At 57.1% G+C, this 15,284-nt stretch overlaps 1 protein-coding gene across 1 annotated transcript in view; it reads left to right on the forward strand.

Moving 5' to 3' along the window:
- The window catches only part of SCAPER (S-phase cyclin A associated protein in the ER), a 162,673-nt gene that overhangs the window by 145,142 nt on the left and 2,247 nt on the right, over positions 1 to 15,284 (forward strand). The window contains exons 30-31 of the mRNA XM_059678318.1: positions 12,265 to 12,456; positions 14,807 to 14,858. Coding sequence (XP_059534301.1) covers positions 12,265 to 12,456; positions 14,807 to 14,858 — 244 coding nt within the window. The remainder of the gene's footprint in view (positions 1 to 12,264; positions 12,457 to 14,806; positions 14,859 to 15,284) is intronic.

The following is a 15,284-nucleotide window of genomic DNA, read 5'->3' on the forward strand; positions in this document are numbered from 1 at the left end:
TCATTTGGAAAGACCCCGGAGAGTGCAGCTGTCGGAGCCCGAACCTCTGAGGAGAGTTGAAGGGAAGGGTCGCTGTGGCCCAGCGTCCCCGTCAGCGCCTCTGTGGGGAAGGCCATGCGTCATGTAACCGTCCGCCCTGCATGTGCGCGGTCTCCTGGGGGCTCCTGCGGGCTCCTGCGGGCTCCTGCGGGCTCCTGGGGAGAGCAGCATGAACTGGACGGCAAGGCTCTTGGAACGAGATCGGCCTGAGCTGTGACCTGCATTTTCCAGGTCTTGTACCATTTGGTGATTTAGTAAGAAAACCCAAACATTAATGGACTAATCACCCCTAAGCTCTGTCTGTTGTCCTCCCCTCGGCCGTGTCCCTGCAAACGAGAGCAGGGCTGTTCCCAGTCCTGCTCCCTCGGGGCTCAGGGACGCAGAGCGGGTGTTCCCAGGGCACAGCTTTCCAGCCCGGTTCCAGCTCCGAGCCTTCAGAGGCAGCCCGAGCCCTGCTCCAGCATCCTTACTGTCCGTTGTTCTCAAAGGCGAGGGTCCTCGGTCACACCCCCGTGTGCGCTCCCCAGCCTGTCCCCACGGATGGAGTCCACTGTGGGCTCGGAGGGCCGCCGGGTCCCAGGTCCCAGGCCTCCCTGCTCTCAGTGCGTGTGGGTGGCTCGCTCTGTAGCTGTCACGCTGCATCCGGCTTCTCTGCGTGACACGCACATTCCTCTTATACAATAAATGCCACGTCTGAGGATGAGCCTGGGGTGTCGACAATATAACCGTTTTGGAGTTACTCTCAATATTTTAGCTCAGAGAAAAATATGGCTTTTCCCCCTCAAAAGTAAAATTCAATCAGTTGCACAATAAATTTCCTAATTAAAAGTAAGTTTTGCTTAAATATTTATTTTAAGACTTTTAGTGAGTAACCTGGCTGGTGTTAGAATGGCACTTGCCAGTTAGCAATTTTGGCTGATGGCAGAGAATGTCGCCCATATCACCGAATCCAAATAAAGGACACTTTTTACTCCCCTCGTCTCTTCAGTGAGCTTCCCAACACGCGCTCATGTCAGGGACCCTTTTTCCTGCACAAACCACCCGAGAAGTTGTCAGAGCCCCACGCGTTGGCCGGTGGCTGCCGGCCGGTCCCTGGAGCAGACGCAGCCTCGGCGGAGCCCGCACCTCCCGGGACCAGCATGGCCAGTGCCCTTGGGGTGCCTGGCTGAGAAAGGGGCCTGTGGACGGGCAGCAGCACGTCAGGGCCTGGTGCGGCCGCAGCCTGAGTCCGTCTGAGCTGAAGTTTTGACGTGATCCTTGACGTCCTGAACGTCAGCTGCCAGAGGACAAGAGTGTGGGCTCTGACGGGAGCGCGGGGCACGCCCTCGGCCTCCGGCGCTGTGACCTGGGTGGCTGCTGAGCGCCGAGCCTCGTCTACTCACTGGGAGGCAGGGCCCCGCGGCCACGGCGCCCAGGAGCCGTGTGGAGTGAGGGACGGTCGCAGGGAGCTCGGGAGGCAGCTGCTGCCCGCTGGGCTCGCCCGCATCACCGCTCCCTGGCACCGAGCCACCTCCCGGCGTCACAAGCCTGTGACGCTCAGGGCCGCACCGATTGGCCCTCCTCCCTGCACGGCCTCCTCCGCTTCTGAGTCTGAACACTCCAGTGAAACACTCACCGCCCAGCACAGGAGCCGTGAGGCGGAGCAGTAGCCTCGCTTCGTCTCAGCTGGACTGAAAAAGGGGGGTCCCCCGGGCAGCGGCTGTGAGACTGCGAGCACAGGGAGGACCTGCCTCCGCCCAAGGGGACATGCAGCCCGTCCTCTCTGAGCCCCGCCCATCACAGGCCTGGGCAGAGCAGGAGACGCACGGGAGACAGCCTGCACCCCTTCCCAGGGGTCCTCTGGGTCCTCTGCACAGGCTCCGGCCAGGGGTGCCCTGGCCTCGCGTCCTTGTCAGCCGGGAAACCTTCTCCTGACGGCGGGGTGTGCACAGAAATAAGATCAGAAGGACGCTCTGTCGGGGTGAGCTCCTGAGCCGGGCTGAACCTGGGCTGCCTTCGTCTTCAGTCACGGAGGGGCCTTTGCTCTTAACCCCACCGAGGATATGCTTTCATTAATTTGAGAGAGAGAGAGAGAGAGAGAGAGACATCCATCGGTCGTCTCCCATACGTGCCCCAACTGGGGACCAGACCCGCAACCCAGGTCTGTGCTCTGACCAGGAATCGAACTGGCCTTTTGGCGATTCTCCAGCCGAGTCGCCGGTCGGGCCACCGAGGAGCCTTTAAACGAGTGGAAACACCTCCTGAGATGGGAGCGGAGCCCCTGTGGGTCACAGACGCCGATGCCTCGAACAGCTACTGGGGCGGCCGTCAGGGCCGTGGGTGCACAGCTGGGCGGCCTTGGCGAGTCCCTCCCTCTCTGGGCTTCACCCTCCTGTCTGATGGAGTGTGACTGTGTCATGTGAGACGCGTGGGAGGTCATGGCCAGACCAGCCTAAGTAGGTACGTGTCACCGTTTTCATTTCTCAGCCCGGCAGTCACAGCCCCTGCTCTTGCCACTGGTCTCCTGGCTGCTCCCCAAACACAGCCTTGTCCTTGCTGCTTTCTGCCGGGAATGCTTTTCCCAAGAAACCAGCAGGTTCGGGGACGTGGTTGCCACCTGCCCTGCTCCCAGAGGGCTTCCGTTCCTGTCGGCCATGGTCCTGTTTCTTCTTTGCCTCGCTCTGTTTTTCTTCTCACGGGTGGCACCTGCCCCCTGACATTTCCCTGTTGACTCTGTCTCCCCACTCCCAGGCATCCCACTAAATGCCGGTACCGGTACCGAGAGCCGTGCCACGCAGGTAGCAGTTACCTGGTAAATATTTGCCGAATGAAGGATCAGATGTCAAGGTGACACATCACCCTTCGGCATGATCCTGCAGAAAAGGTTGAAACGGCCCCCGGTTTTGAAAGACACAGCACTTCTGCTTCACTGACCAAACCTGAGCTGACTTGTAGCTAAAAATGTAAGAGCCGTTTCTTGGACACCATAACGTACTGACCTCCGAGTCTATGCTAAAAGAAACGCCTTAGTTCTGTTTTGCTGGAGCCAGTGATTCTGAGAACCAAAGGAAACTTCGGTTTCGTGTTTGGCAAATCCTGTTCTGAGTAAACAGGGCCATGAGGGAGCGCGGTTCACGCCCAGCCCTGCCTCCCGTGTGGTGGTGGGGGCGGCGGGGGGAGTGGGTGCCTTTGGGGTCTTTGCTCACCGAGCTGGTGCATTGTCCTAGCAAATCTGTGATGTGTGATGACGGATGTTTTTTAAAAAGCCGTTTGGTGTAGCCCCGCTCCAAGCCGGCGCGCTGTGGGAGAGTCTGCACTCTCCGACCCCAGAGCACGTTCGTCCGTCTCGGCAGCAAGCTGATGCCGGCATTCTGAAGGGTTTTCTTGGGTCCCTTTGGGACCCTTCATGTGTCAGCAGGTGCTGCCCACCTCGGCAGAGACCTGCCGGGCAGCAGCCAGCCAGCTGCAGTCTCCCCCTCGGCCTCAGGGGTGTTTTGTAGCCTGGGGAGAGGGCGTGGGCTCTGCGCCAGGCAGCTGCCCCACAGCCAGCTCTGCGCCCGGCGGACGCTCCCTGCGGTGCCACGGCTCTTCTGTAAAGTGCAACCACGCGGCTGCCACCTCCCGGCTGTGCACGTTGGACCAGATGGCACGGAGCCGGGGCCAGAGCAGGGCCGGTTCTGTGTGGTGCGGGGTCATCATGGGGGGCCCCCCGTCATGCTCTGACGGGGAAAAGGCCCGAGTGCCCACCGCTCAGCCCCGACACGCCCTCCCCTCCAGCCACCATCCCCAGCTGCTGGGAGCGCTGACGTCTCCTGCACAGGGACCCTGTGTGGACCCCACGATGTGGAAGCACCAGGGTTCCCGTCAGGGTCCTGGGCTGCACTCGCTGCTCTGGCCCCGCTGCCCCGCCCCTTCCCAGGGCCACGCCCTGCTGAGCAGGACACATTGCCCGGTGGCCGCCAGATGCGGGCGGGGAGGCAGCGAGAGGCTCTCCACTCGGCACCGTGGGCCCAGGTCAGAGGAAGGGAGACCTCACACCCGGGGAATCCTCTCCGAAACCCACCACGGAGCCCAGAGGTGCCCTGAGCTGGTGTGAGGGAGCGACCGGGAGACGCCTGACATGAATGACGGGGAGCCTTTCATGGCCCCTAATTGGAACCTTATCCTCCGGTGCTTAGAGCAGAGATGAAAGCGGGGAAATCCGAGAGACCATTTATTTCACTTGAGAAAGCAGTAAACGGACTACAAAGAGATGTGACTGCCATTATATTTTTAAGATTAAATAAAATTGTCACAGAAAGACTCGTGCTGGGCAGCCGGTAAGTGCTCGGGGAATGCACCCACGCTCCCCGTCGGCTGCTGGGAGGTCGCAGGCGCTGCGTGGATGACCCTTGCTCACCCAGGCTCCCTGGGAGGGGGTCGGGCACCAGCTCTCCAAGCCCCTGGGAGTATTGGGGCCTTCGGGCGTTGTTAGGTCCACCCGCTCCTGCCCCCACACGTCCTGCCGTGGCGTTCCTAATCCTCCGGTGACGCGCGCGCGCGCGCGCGCGTGTGTGTGTGTGTGTGTGTGTGTGTGTGTGTGTGTGTGTGTGTGTATGTGTCGTGATTCATGAAGGTCACAGGCCCGGCCGCTGCAGGCGTGGCAGGACTTGCCAGGAGCAGTGCGCTGGCCTGGCCGCCCTCGCTGGAGCTTTGCAGCAGGACCTGTTCGCAGAAGGAATGCCACGCGACTTGGTCTCCGCTCTGCTACAAAAATATGCTTTGTTCCAACGATCTACGGACCCTCGCGGCTGTCTCTCTGGGTGCATTCAGATGTCTAGACACCTGCTCTCACCCCTCGGGTGAGGACATCTTGTCTCTGACAAGAAAAGGGAAAACAAAACAAGAATTCTTAGGCATGAAGACTTTGCCTTGGTGAGATTAGCCGTCTGTACACATTCTGTCTGACTTCACCCCCGGCCACACTGACCGGCAGAACTGGGTGGCCTTAGATTTGAGAGCCGGCTCGCAGGGCGCCGGGAGGAACTGCCCCTGCTCTCGGGCCGCAGTGCCAGGAGCCTGGGACTCGGTGGGGTGCTGGCCGAGGGACCCAGCCAGCCAGCTGTTCTTGCAAATGCAAAGGTGGGCCATCGCAGCACTGGATGTAGGTTTGGGAACCTGAGCTGGTCCTCATGCCTTCCCTCCCCAGAGCCACGAGTACCTGCTCTTTGCAGGAACGGGGTGGGCACCATGCGAGGCGCTAGGGCACGGCGTCCCCATGGAGCGGACAGCGAGGACTGGGAAACGATCACTTTCATAGCCTGGTTCCGACATGAGAATCGGGGCTGAGCTGGAGCTTGCAGAACTCCCTGCAAGGAGAAGAGATGGGCTGTGGGAAGACTGGGCCCTGCTCGAGGGCAGGGATGGCTCTCACTCTCACCGTCCCAGGCGCCTCGTCCCCCTTGGCCGGAGCAGACCTCAGCAAACATTGGATGAATGGGCGGTTTGTCTGCTCCCTACTTCCTGGCTCCTGGCAGCACTCCAGGCCGTCACAGTTGGAGGAGAGGCGGGCGTTTCCGTTTATGTGACAGGAAGGGAGTGTGCCTCCTCGTTTTCAGACGTGTGAGCCGCACTCTCCCAGGCCGGATGCACCTCCAGACCAGACCTACGGCCACTCAGCACGTCACCCCACTTCCCTTTTTCTTCTTTAAATGTAACTGTTGGGAAAAGTACTCAGGTGATACCACAGATCAGCATCATCAGCCTATCGTACACGATAGTGTTTGTTCCGGAAATGTCAGGCCAGACTGCAGACACTCAGACCCCCAGGCAGCTGACCGCAGGCGTCCCGGACGGAGCTCATGCAGTCACGTGCCCAGCAGGTTCCCCTGAGCGTCAGCCCTGCCCCCTCCGTTCCTCTCTTCCTCTCGTTCAGTTCTTCCGTCTGATCGTCTGATTGTTTGGGACAAGGCCGAGAGCTGGTCCCTGGATGCCTTGCCCAGCAGAACCTGAGTGTTGAGGAGGCCTTCGTGCTGGGGGTCTGTGTCCGCCGGTCGGCGTCTGCCGGGAGCCGGTCCATCCTTGCTGTTTCAAGGGACCTGGCACATATGGCATACGGTTCTTAATGTGCTTGCTCACCTTCTTGGCGCTGTGTTTTAACCAAGGTCACCTCTCCGAGAAAGGTTGTTTCCCCAGGTAGGGATTTTTCCCTAAAGTTAGGGAGGGGATGAAACTCCTTAACTAAGTGCCAGGCGGGTAGTTAATCAATTTAACTACAATCATGCTTAAGCTACATAATCTTTACTCCCTGGAATGGAGATAAGAAACGCCCTAACCTTTGTAATAGAGATTGACAGGATTAAAATGAACTGGTATAAATACAGATGTAACAAGACAGCAAGACACAGGGCTTGGAAGACAGGACCAAGAGAGACAGAGCCTAGGCACAGAACCTACACAGAACGTTCTCTAGGGACAGAAGAACTTCGCTGGAGAGAGCATGCCGGAGGATCCTGGACAGGGACTGGCCTCGGAGCCTGGAGGCGGAGCCTGGCGAGAGAGCATGGCAGGGGATCCTGGACTGAACCTGACTGCGGAGATTGGCAGGAGAGCCTGACTAGAACCTGGACCGAACCTGGCTGGAGATCTCAGACAGAACCTGGCTGGAGAACCTAGCGAGGGAACATGGTCACTGAACCTGGCTGGAGATCCTAAGCAGAACCTCTCTGGAGATCGAGACCAGAACTTGGCTGGAGATCCTGGCTAGGCTGCTGATCAACTGAACGCTGTCTCCGTGTCATTCCTTCTTCGCCGACTCCGTCTACGCCTTTGGGAACCCCTGGACCTGCTGGGGTTGGACCCCGGCAGGCGTCTGTTTGGATGGCGGTGTGTCGTCCTCATCCCCGTCTGGACAAGACTGTGAGGAGCCGGCTGGCGGCAGGCACGGGACGAGCTCGGGCGCAGCGACAGAGCCAGCCCTGTGCCAGGGAGGGGCGCCTCGCGTCTGAGGGCCTGCAGGGGCCTGAGGGTGAGCGGGAAGCCAGCACTCAGCGCCCGGGGCTGCCTGGGGGCCTGGGACAGTCTCTTGAAGTTTCTGAGCGTCATCTTTGTTATGAAAGAAGATGGTCACCCACCCCCGTCTGCCCGCCACAGAGTGCGAAGAGTGAGGCCGTGAGGAGGGCCTTGGCACACACTGCCCGACCGGCTCTGCCCTGCGGGCGAGGGGGTCCTACGTGCAGGGTCCTGGAGACCGGTCCACCCGCACCACCGAGACGGTCCCCCCAGACTCTCCGTGACCCGGCCGGGAGCCTGCGGCCCTGAGGATTCCGCGTGCGGCCATCCTGCAGGGGCCTCTGTCCCTTCAGAAACAAGGGCCCAGGCCGGTGAGCAGCACACACTGGTTCTGTCTGCGGCGGGAGCCCAAGGTCGGGATGCCAGGCTGGGGCCCGGGAGGGTCTCCTCCGGGTGGCAGACGGCCACCTTCTCGTCCTCACAGCGTCGAGGCAGAGGGGGGCCTGTCCCAGCCGCGAGGCCCCGGTGCCTCCCCCGGACACGCTGTGTGACCAGGGCTGGCTGTGCAGGCCGAGGCGACGGGACGTGGAGGCAGACAGACCATCCAGCTCACGGGGGACGTGCCGTGCGGGTGGATCCCCCGGTGACACGGACGAGCCTCGCCGCCCAGCAGGGCCGCACAGGGCGGGCGGGAAGGCGCAGCGGCTGCCGCCTGTCTCCAGTTGGAAGGAGCGGCTCTAGCTGTGCTGCCTGGAAGGCTTCCTGGGCGTGAGGGTTCCCTGCTCCACAGGAAGCTCATGCTGGTGACCGGGCCCACGGCTCCGTCTGTGGCTCTGCCCGCTGCCTGCTTCCCTTGGCACGTTGGGCACAGCCGCTCGAAGCACACGGTCAGCTGAGCCTCTGCGCTTGTTTCTAGGATCGTGCTCCTGCCGGGACGCTCCCTCCTCAGAGCTGTCAGGACGCCCTCCTACCCCACCAGCTCTCCCTGGCACCCGCGGTGTGCGGAGCTCGTGCTGGTCCTGCGGGCACAGGGCCGGGGAGGCCAGGCTGTGGCTTCCAGGGGCTGGAGATGCCGCCGGATGTGCCTTCGCGGGGAGGCGGCTGGGAGGATGGAAAACACGCCGTGGGCCTCACTGGGAGGGGCTCCGGTCCTGCAAGCCCCTCGGTGGGAGCAGTGCCACCGGAGAGGACACGGCAGCAGTGCCCATCGCTACGTGGCTTTTCTGTTCTGGTTGCAGATGCCTCGTGTGAGCCTCAGCTAAGCCCTGAAGCTGCCATCCGCCCCCCCCCCCCCTTTATAGAAAGGCCCCGGAAGCTCCAGTGGGTTAACTGACCAGAGCCGGGCTCCTGACAGTCCCCTGAGCCGGCAGTGCGGGCCTGTGGCCGCCGTGGGTTGGCTGACACGCAGCTGGTGAGGGCAGCCTCTCGGATGAGACGTCCCTCCGGCCGGGGGAGGAGGAGTCACAGCTGCACCTTGGACTGAACTGTGTGGCCCCCCACCCCCCGTTCCATGTTGAACATTAACCCCCCGAGACCTCACTTGGGGGGGGGGCTTTTAGGAGATAACTAAGGTCCAGTGAGGCCATAGGGGTGGGTCCTGATGAGCAGGACCGGTGGCCCCGGGGAGAGGTCTGTCTGTCCACACACCCTCGCGCGCGAGGCCAGGGAGGGGTCAGTCTGCACCCAGGAAGAGGCTCGACCTCACTCCCGGGCTCCAGAGCGGCAGGAAGCAGATTTCCGTTGCTGAGGCTGCGTGACACGTGGCGGCAGCCTGAGCTGTGGCAGGCCAGCAGGCACCCGGCTTCTCTCCTGGAACTCCTCCACCTGCGTTCCCAGGCGCCAGGTGGGACGCCGCCCTGCACGTAGGTCCGCATTCCCTGCGTGCGGGGCAGCCGCCCTCGGGGCTCTCCTAGGACCTCGTCCTTCCCTCTCGGATGCCCCAGGCCCCTGCGCTTCTTGTCATTCGTCTCCTGAGAGCGAGAAGCATGGCCTCTGTCCCCACAGACCTGACCCGAGACTCAGCCCGTGCCTGCCGACCTCACCTGGCCCTCAGTGCACCCGGTCTCTGCCGCCTGGTAGAAGGCGCCCCTATGGGAGCCAGGGGTCAGCAGGCTTGTCTCCTCCACCTTCCATCTTCTTTTCCTTTTTTAAACCAGATTCCTCTCTAACGCCGTGTTTGTGTCCCCCGGCCCTCTCTCCACCAGGCCGGGCACACTGCCAGCATGCAGCCTCCTTTCTCAGGCCCCTGCTTCCAAAGAGGAGGGAGTGGGGGTCTCTCTCCCTCTCTCCCCCGACCCCCGTGATACTAACAAAGTGGCGAGGACGGGGCCCTGGGCAAAGATCCCCTTCCTCAGTGGGTCAGCGACGGAGAAGGACCGAGACGGCCCGCGGAGGCAGGCAGCGCTCGTGCTCCCGTGCAGGCAGGCAGTTCTGCTCGTCTGCCTCACACTCAAGACACGGGCATCTGCTTCTCAATGAGAGACTCCGTTTCGAGACCCAGCACCCCGGGCCGTGTGCTCTCCGTTTGGGCGCCAGCAGGACGTCCGCTTAGGGGTGTGTGTGCATCAGTGATTTTCAGCCTTTTCCTCTCATGGCGCACGTACGCTAACGTAAAATTCTACAGCACGCCAAAAAATACATTAAATTTCGCCAATTTGACCAAAAAAAAAAAAACCAGGTATAATTTTGATTGATTCGCACCAGATGTCTATTGTCCTTTTTTCTCTTTTTTTAATAATCTAAGGGAAAAGAGGTCAGTGCCCTGCCTGAATAGTCAGGTTTTGCCTGTGGTAAGAAACACTGGCACACCAGTTGGAAATGGTTCGTATATGTCGTTAAAAAGTTGACTTCTGAAGGAATTCTCCACCTTCAAACCAGAGCACTGGGGCAGCTTGCCCAGGACCACACGGCCGGCGGAGGGGCCGACGGGTTTGAGGCGGTCTCTCGGTGTGGCGGGGCCCCACGTCGGCCTGCGTGCCCGGAGGGAGGGCAGTGGCCAGGCCCAGGGTAGTGCCCACCTTCGTAAACAGAGGTGACCGACCAGCAGCCCCCGATTTAATGCCCGCTCCGTCGGGAACAGATAGAGAAACAGCGCATTGTAAACAGCTTTCCCCAACTGCGTACATTCCTTTCATTCAGCAGCCTCCATGCCGCGGGTGCCTCTCTGTTGACTGTCTCCTGCCCTGGGAACGCCTCGGCGATCCAAGGGGTGTGACCACCTGTGGCCTGGGAGGAGGGACTGGACAGAATAAAACGGATCCCCCCTCCCCTGCAGTCTGTCCAGAGCCTCTCGGCCAACTCTCTCCTGGTGCCCAAAGTCCTGAGCATCCAGGCCGGGCTGTTGGCATCCCCGTCTTGGTTCCTACCCCTAAGGGAGCGCGCAGCCCAAACCCGCCAACGGTTCCGCTTGCTGATGCCACCAGCCCACCTGACTCGCCCAGCGGTGGTCTTGCCTGAGTCTCCGTGCGGCAAACCCTGGCTGCCCACAATGTGTGACACGTGGTTCGAAGGCCAGTACTGACCAGATGTCCTGCTGGCTCACAGCCAAGCCGGGGTGCGGCTCTCACCACCCCCCGTGCACCCCAGCCTGCGCCCAGGTGGTCTGTCCTGGGTGGTCCTGTGGGTAGATCTCCTCACCCCCAGGTACCTGCCTGCGTCCATTAGTGTCTTCACCGACAAGAGGCTTAAAAGTCGTGGCCGCTGGCAGGTCACCTCACGGCACTGTGACCTGTAAACTCCTCCTCCATGGGCAGCTCTGCCTGTTCTGGGGGTCTGACAGGCCCCGAGGGCTCCGCCCACCTCAGTGAGGGGCAGGGGTCTAGGGGGAAGGGTCCCGCCGGGCACCCCTGTTCTGTCTCGTTTACCAAGACCCCGGTGTTGTCGTCTTTGTCAGTGTGCCTGTGCCAGCCAGACTGGCCAGTGGGGTGTCTTCTGATAGCATTTCAACACTGAGGTTCCACAGAAAAAGCTAAAGGGGAGAGACTTCTCATAACGGGATCGTTGTGAACTCTAAGGCGGGGACCATTTGGCTGTGCCGCGGGCTTGTATCTAATGATTAGAATAAAGATGCAGGTAAACGCTTTCTCAGGAAAGCGGACGATAGGACGCATTTTCTCAGCCAGCGTCGGGCACGGCAGCACACAGCCATGTGCTGAATGGTCGCGCTGCGCGTCTTTAAAATTCCTGCTGGATTTGAAGGTATTAACAAGTCCCTATCAGCATTCTCTAAAGGCTTTTGATGTCATTTTAGCTATTGAACTGAAATATGTGAACTATTACTTTGTTGATTTTCTTCTTAAACCAGGCTGCATTACCATCTGAGCGTGTGTTCTTAAAGTATTGTTAAAAGTGCTTTGGAAACTTGTAAATCCCTGTAATTTATGTTCCTCCTGCCTCTGCCGTGGCGTGCTTTCCCTCTGGTTCTAGTCTGAATGCAGCCCTGCCTGGGGGTGTACCTGTAAAACAGTGTTTCTCCAAGTACAGTTTACAGTCCTGGCCTCGGCTTTACCGGGTCCCTGCCCTTCCGTGAGAACTGTCCGGCCGAGGTTACTTGAAACAGACCTGACGTGGACATTTCTGAGTTTATCGTGACGGCCCCGGGGTGAGTGAGGGGGGCTCCCTACAAGCCCATTAACTGCATGTGCACAGCCGGCAGCCTCGCCTGCTGCACGGCCACGGCCGCGTTTCTCTAAACAATTCTCCTCTGCGTCTCCGTGGCACCGATGGAAACAGATAAGGAGGGCGGGTGGGAGGGACCTTGGGAGCCTGGGCCGAAGCTGCTGGCTCCCCTACAGTCCCCTCTTCTCCCAGGGCTGGTCTGCACACGGAATAGATTTATCCGCGTTCCTGTGTTCTGTGAGCCGGTCAGGGACTGCAGTGGGCAGGGCTGCCCGAGGGCGTCTGCCTGGGGAGGGGGCTGTGTGCAGGTCTAAGGGGAATGGCTGTTCTGCTTTTGCGGGGGGGGGGGGGGCGCGCGGTGCGTGGTTACAGCTGCGTGTCCCGGTCCACGGCTGCTGGCCCGTCATCACGGTTCTAGTAACGTCAGTGGCTGCAGAGCTTCTGGACTCCTTTCCTCGAGTTGGGAGATGAGGTTCTTGTCTGCTCCTTTCCTGTGTCACTGAAATTCAGGTCAGTGAGGAGCGGGAGTCTTCCTCCTTCCGCTCCCCGCGTGTCCTGGGGTTCTTCCCGGCACTTGCCCATGGAAAGGGGCGGCCCGGCCGGCGGCTGGCAGTTGACCGGGTTGCTCCCCTGTCCCAGGTCATCGTGCAGTCCGGCCGCCACCCCACGGTGCTGCAGCAGCTGTGCCAGCTGCCCTTCCAGTACTTCAGCGACCCCCGGCTGGTCAAGGTGCTGTTCCCGTCACTCATCGCCGCCTGTTACAACAACGGCCAGAACAAGGTCATCCTGGAGCAGGAGATGAGCTGCGTCCTGCTGGCCGCCTTCATCCAGGTACCCCGTGCGCCCGGCCTCGGCTGTGCGAGCCGCCACTGTCCGCGGGGGCCGGTGCCAGCCGCCCGCCTTCTAGGGCGCTCACCTGCCTCTGTGCTTGGACATGATTCACAAGATGTCGGGGGGGAGGGGGGGAGTTTGTGTAGTTTCTGCTGGAGGATTTCAAGGAAAGGGCTGCAACGTTAAGTCCACACCGAGATGTTTCCAAAGCACGGCCAGGCTTCGCGAAGGCCTTAACATCACCCTCACCTCACATTCAGTCTGGCTGTGAGGGACAGGGAGTGATTGCTGAGGGAAGATCCATTAGAACTTCAGTGTATTGGTAAATGTTTAAATAAATACTATTCACACACACACACACACACACACACACACACACACACCTGTGTGTGTAACAAAAACCTGTTATATTGCCTTTAGAAAATGGACAACTTTTAAGAACGGCCTCCTTTGTTTCTGGTTGAGTGAAAGTCTGTAATCGGTGCTGTACTAAGCAAAGCAGTGTTTCCACATCGACACTAACTCGGTCACTGGCAGGACAACAGCCAAGTTGGCTCTTCTTTAATGTGTGTTTATAGCTAACCGGTGGTTTTCTTCTGTCGTCGTGGATCATTATTTCCTGAAAACATTCCATTTTCTTTCAAATATAACACAACTGGGTCAATTATGTTTAGAAATCTTTTATTTTCAGCTTAGTAGTTTTGTTTGAGCCTGAGTTTCATTTTCTGAAAAAGTTTTCAAAGATACTCAAATCTACAGGTCAGGCACAAATTTTCATAAAGTGTCATATGGTTAAATCAAAGTCTTAATAAAGTCTTCTGTAGCCATCATAGCAAGAGTTAGGTTCTACATATATTCTGGGAATGTTGGGATTGAATTCAATAGAAATTACATTTAAGACTGTGATCTTAAACGCAGATGGTTCCTTCTTCCATTCGGTACTTTGTGGTCCCTCCAGGTTACACCCTGCTGTAGGCACTGGCATCGCAGCAAGGGATGAAACATAAAACCTGCCCCCATAGAGTTTTCATTGAGGCGGAGAGTCAGACAGAAAACAGGCAGCTTGTCCACTAGTGTGAATGTGCGGAGGAAAGTGAGGCAGGAGGGGGTCGGCGCTGCCAGGGCCGTGGGTGCAGCTTTTGGCCGAACAGAGGGCCCTCAACCAAGTCGGTGATAGCTGAGCAAAGAGCAAATTTGTGTCTGTCTCACCTTAATCCATTACATTTTCAACTGCTTGGAAACAATTTGTAAAAATACAAATGATATCAGAATCTAAAGTAGTAAATATATATATGTGTGTGTGTATATATATGTGTGTATGTATATGTATGTATATATACACATATATATTGTTTTCATCTGATGTTCATCTCAAACTAGTTCTAAATCTGCTCTGTTGCCGAAACCGGTTTGGCTCAGTGGATAGAGCGTCGGCCTGCGGACTGAAGGGTCCCGGGTTCGATTCCGGTCAAGGGCATGTACCTGGGTTGCGGGCATATCCCCAGTGGGAGATGTGCAGGAGGCAGCTGATCGATGTTTCTCTCTCATCGATGTTTCTAGCTCTCTATCTCTCTCCCTTCCTCTCTGTAAAAAATCAATAAAATATAAAAAAAAAAAAGATCATAGGTCTTTTATAAAAAAAAAATCTGCTCTATTACAGTCAATACACATTCAAATGTAAGTGAATATAAATTTAACACATTTCACATATATTTTAACACAAATTCTGTAAATGCTACACAAATATCTTACAGTGCTTATTTGAGATAAAATGTTGGACTTAAATCAAGTAATTTTTTTTTCTATAAATAATTGTGAAGGGAATTAATACATATTAGATTTTAGCTTATAAAATGGTTCTGCAAGGTCCCTGTGTTTTAGATAAATAATAATCACTAGAAAATGATATTAAAGGTAGGAGCTGGTAGTTTCTGAAATTTTGTATATTCTACATTTTCCATGTGAAAGTAAAATTAGCAGACTTTAAAATTTAGCTGCAGACTACATAAGAGCTTTAATAGTTGTGTTTTAAAAACATGTTAATAATCTGTTTAAGACAGTAAATGTGACTGAAGTGTTCACTTTGTTAGATATAAAGTAAAATTGTCGTTTCCGTAGTAGCAGCAACCTAGCCCTGTGATAGTCGAGCAGAATCTGAGAGTCATCACTGTTTAACTTAAAGTTACAGGAACATGGAATGCGTAGCATCAGTTTCTTCAGCTTTGATATTTGGGCTCCAGAATATTTGTGCAGAAATCATTGTCTCTGAATTCAGCAGCTTTAAGGCCGCGCTCAGTGAGGTTCTCTGCTTGTGGTTTTGGTATAAAAACGCTTTTCTCATCTTGCACAGGACTTTGCACAGAATCACCGTCAGGCAGCTAACCAGCCGTACCAGCCCAGAGGTATGTCTCTTCAGATTGAATGTCGTGTTTGTTCGTGAGCGGACATGTTTCTTAATCACCTTTCGGAACCCGTGGAGAAATCATTGCTTACTTTGCCTAAAATATTTGAGATTCAGATACCAAGTGTATTTCAGTCAATAAAAAATCAATTTTGTCATCAGCACGAATGTGTCAGAATGTACAGAGCCGTGGCCATGTGGCTCGGTGGGTGGAGCGCCATCCCGTGTGCCAGAAGGTGGCTGGCTCCTTCCCGACAGGGCACAGGCCCAGGTGCAGGTTTGATCCCCAGTCAGAGCAGATGCAGGGGGCAGCCAGTCAGTGTTTCTCACTCTCCCTCCTTTTTCCAATCTCTCTAAAACTCAATAAAAAAAATAGAATACACAGAGAAATCTATGGGAGTAAAAGAAAAGCACAAAAATATCTTTG

Source organism: Myotis daubentonii, chromosome 21, assembly GCF_963259705.1.
Source record: "Myotis daubentonii chromosome 21, mMyoDau2.1, whole genome shotgun sequence".
NCBI classification, from domain to species: domain Eukaryota; kingdom Metazoa; phylum Chordata; class Mammalia; order Chiroptera; family Vespertilionidae; genus Myotis; species Myotis daubentonii.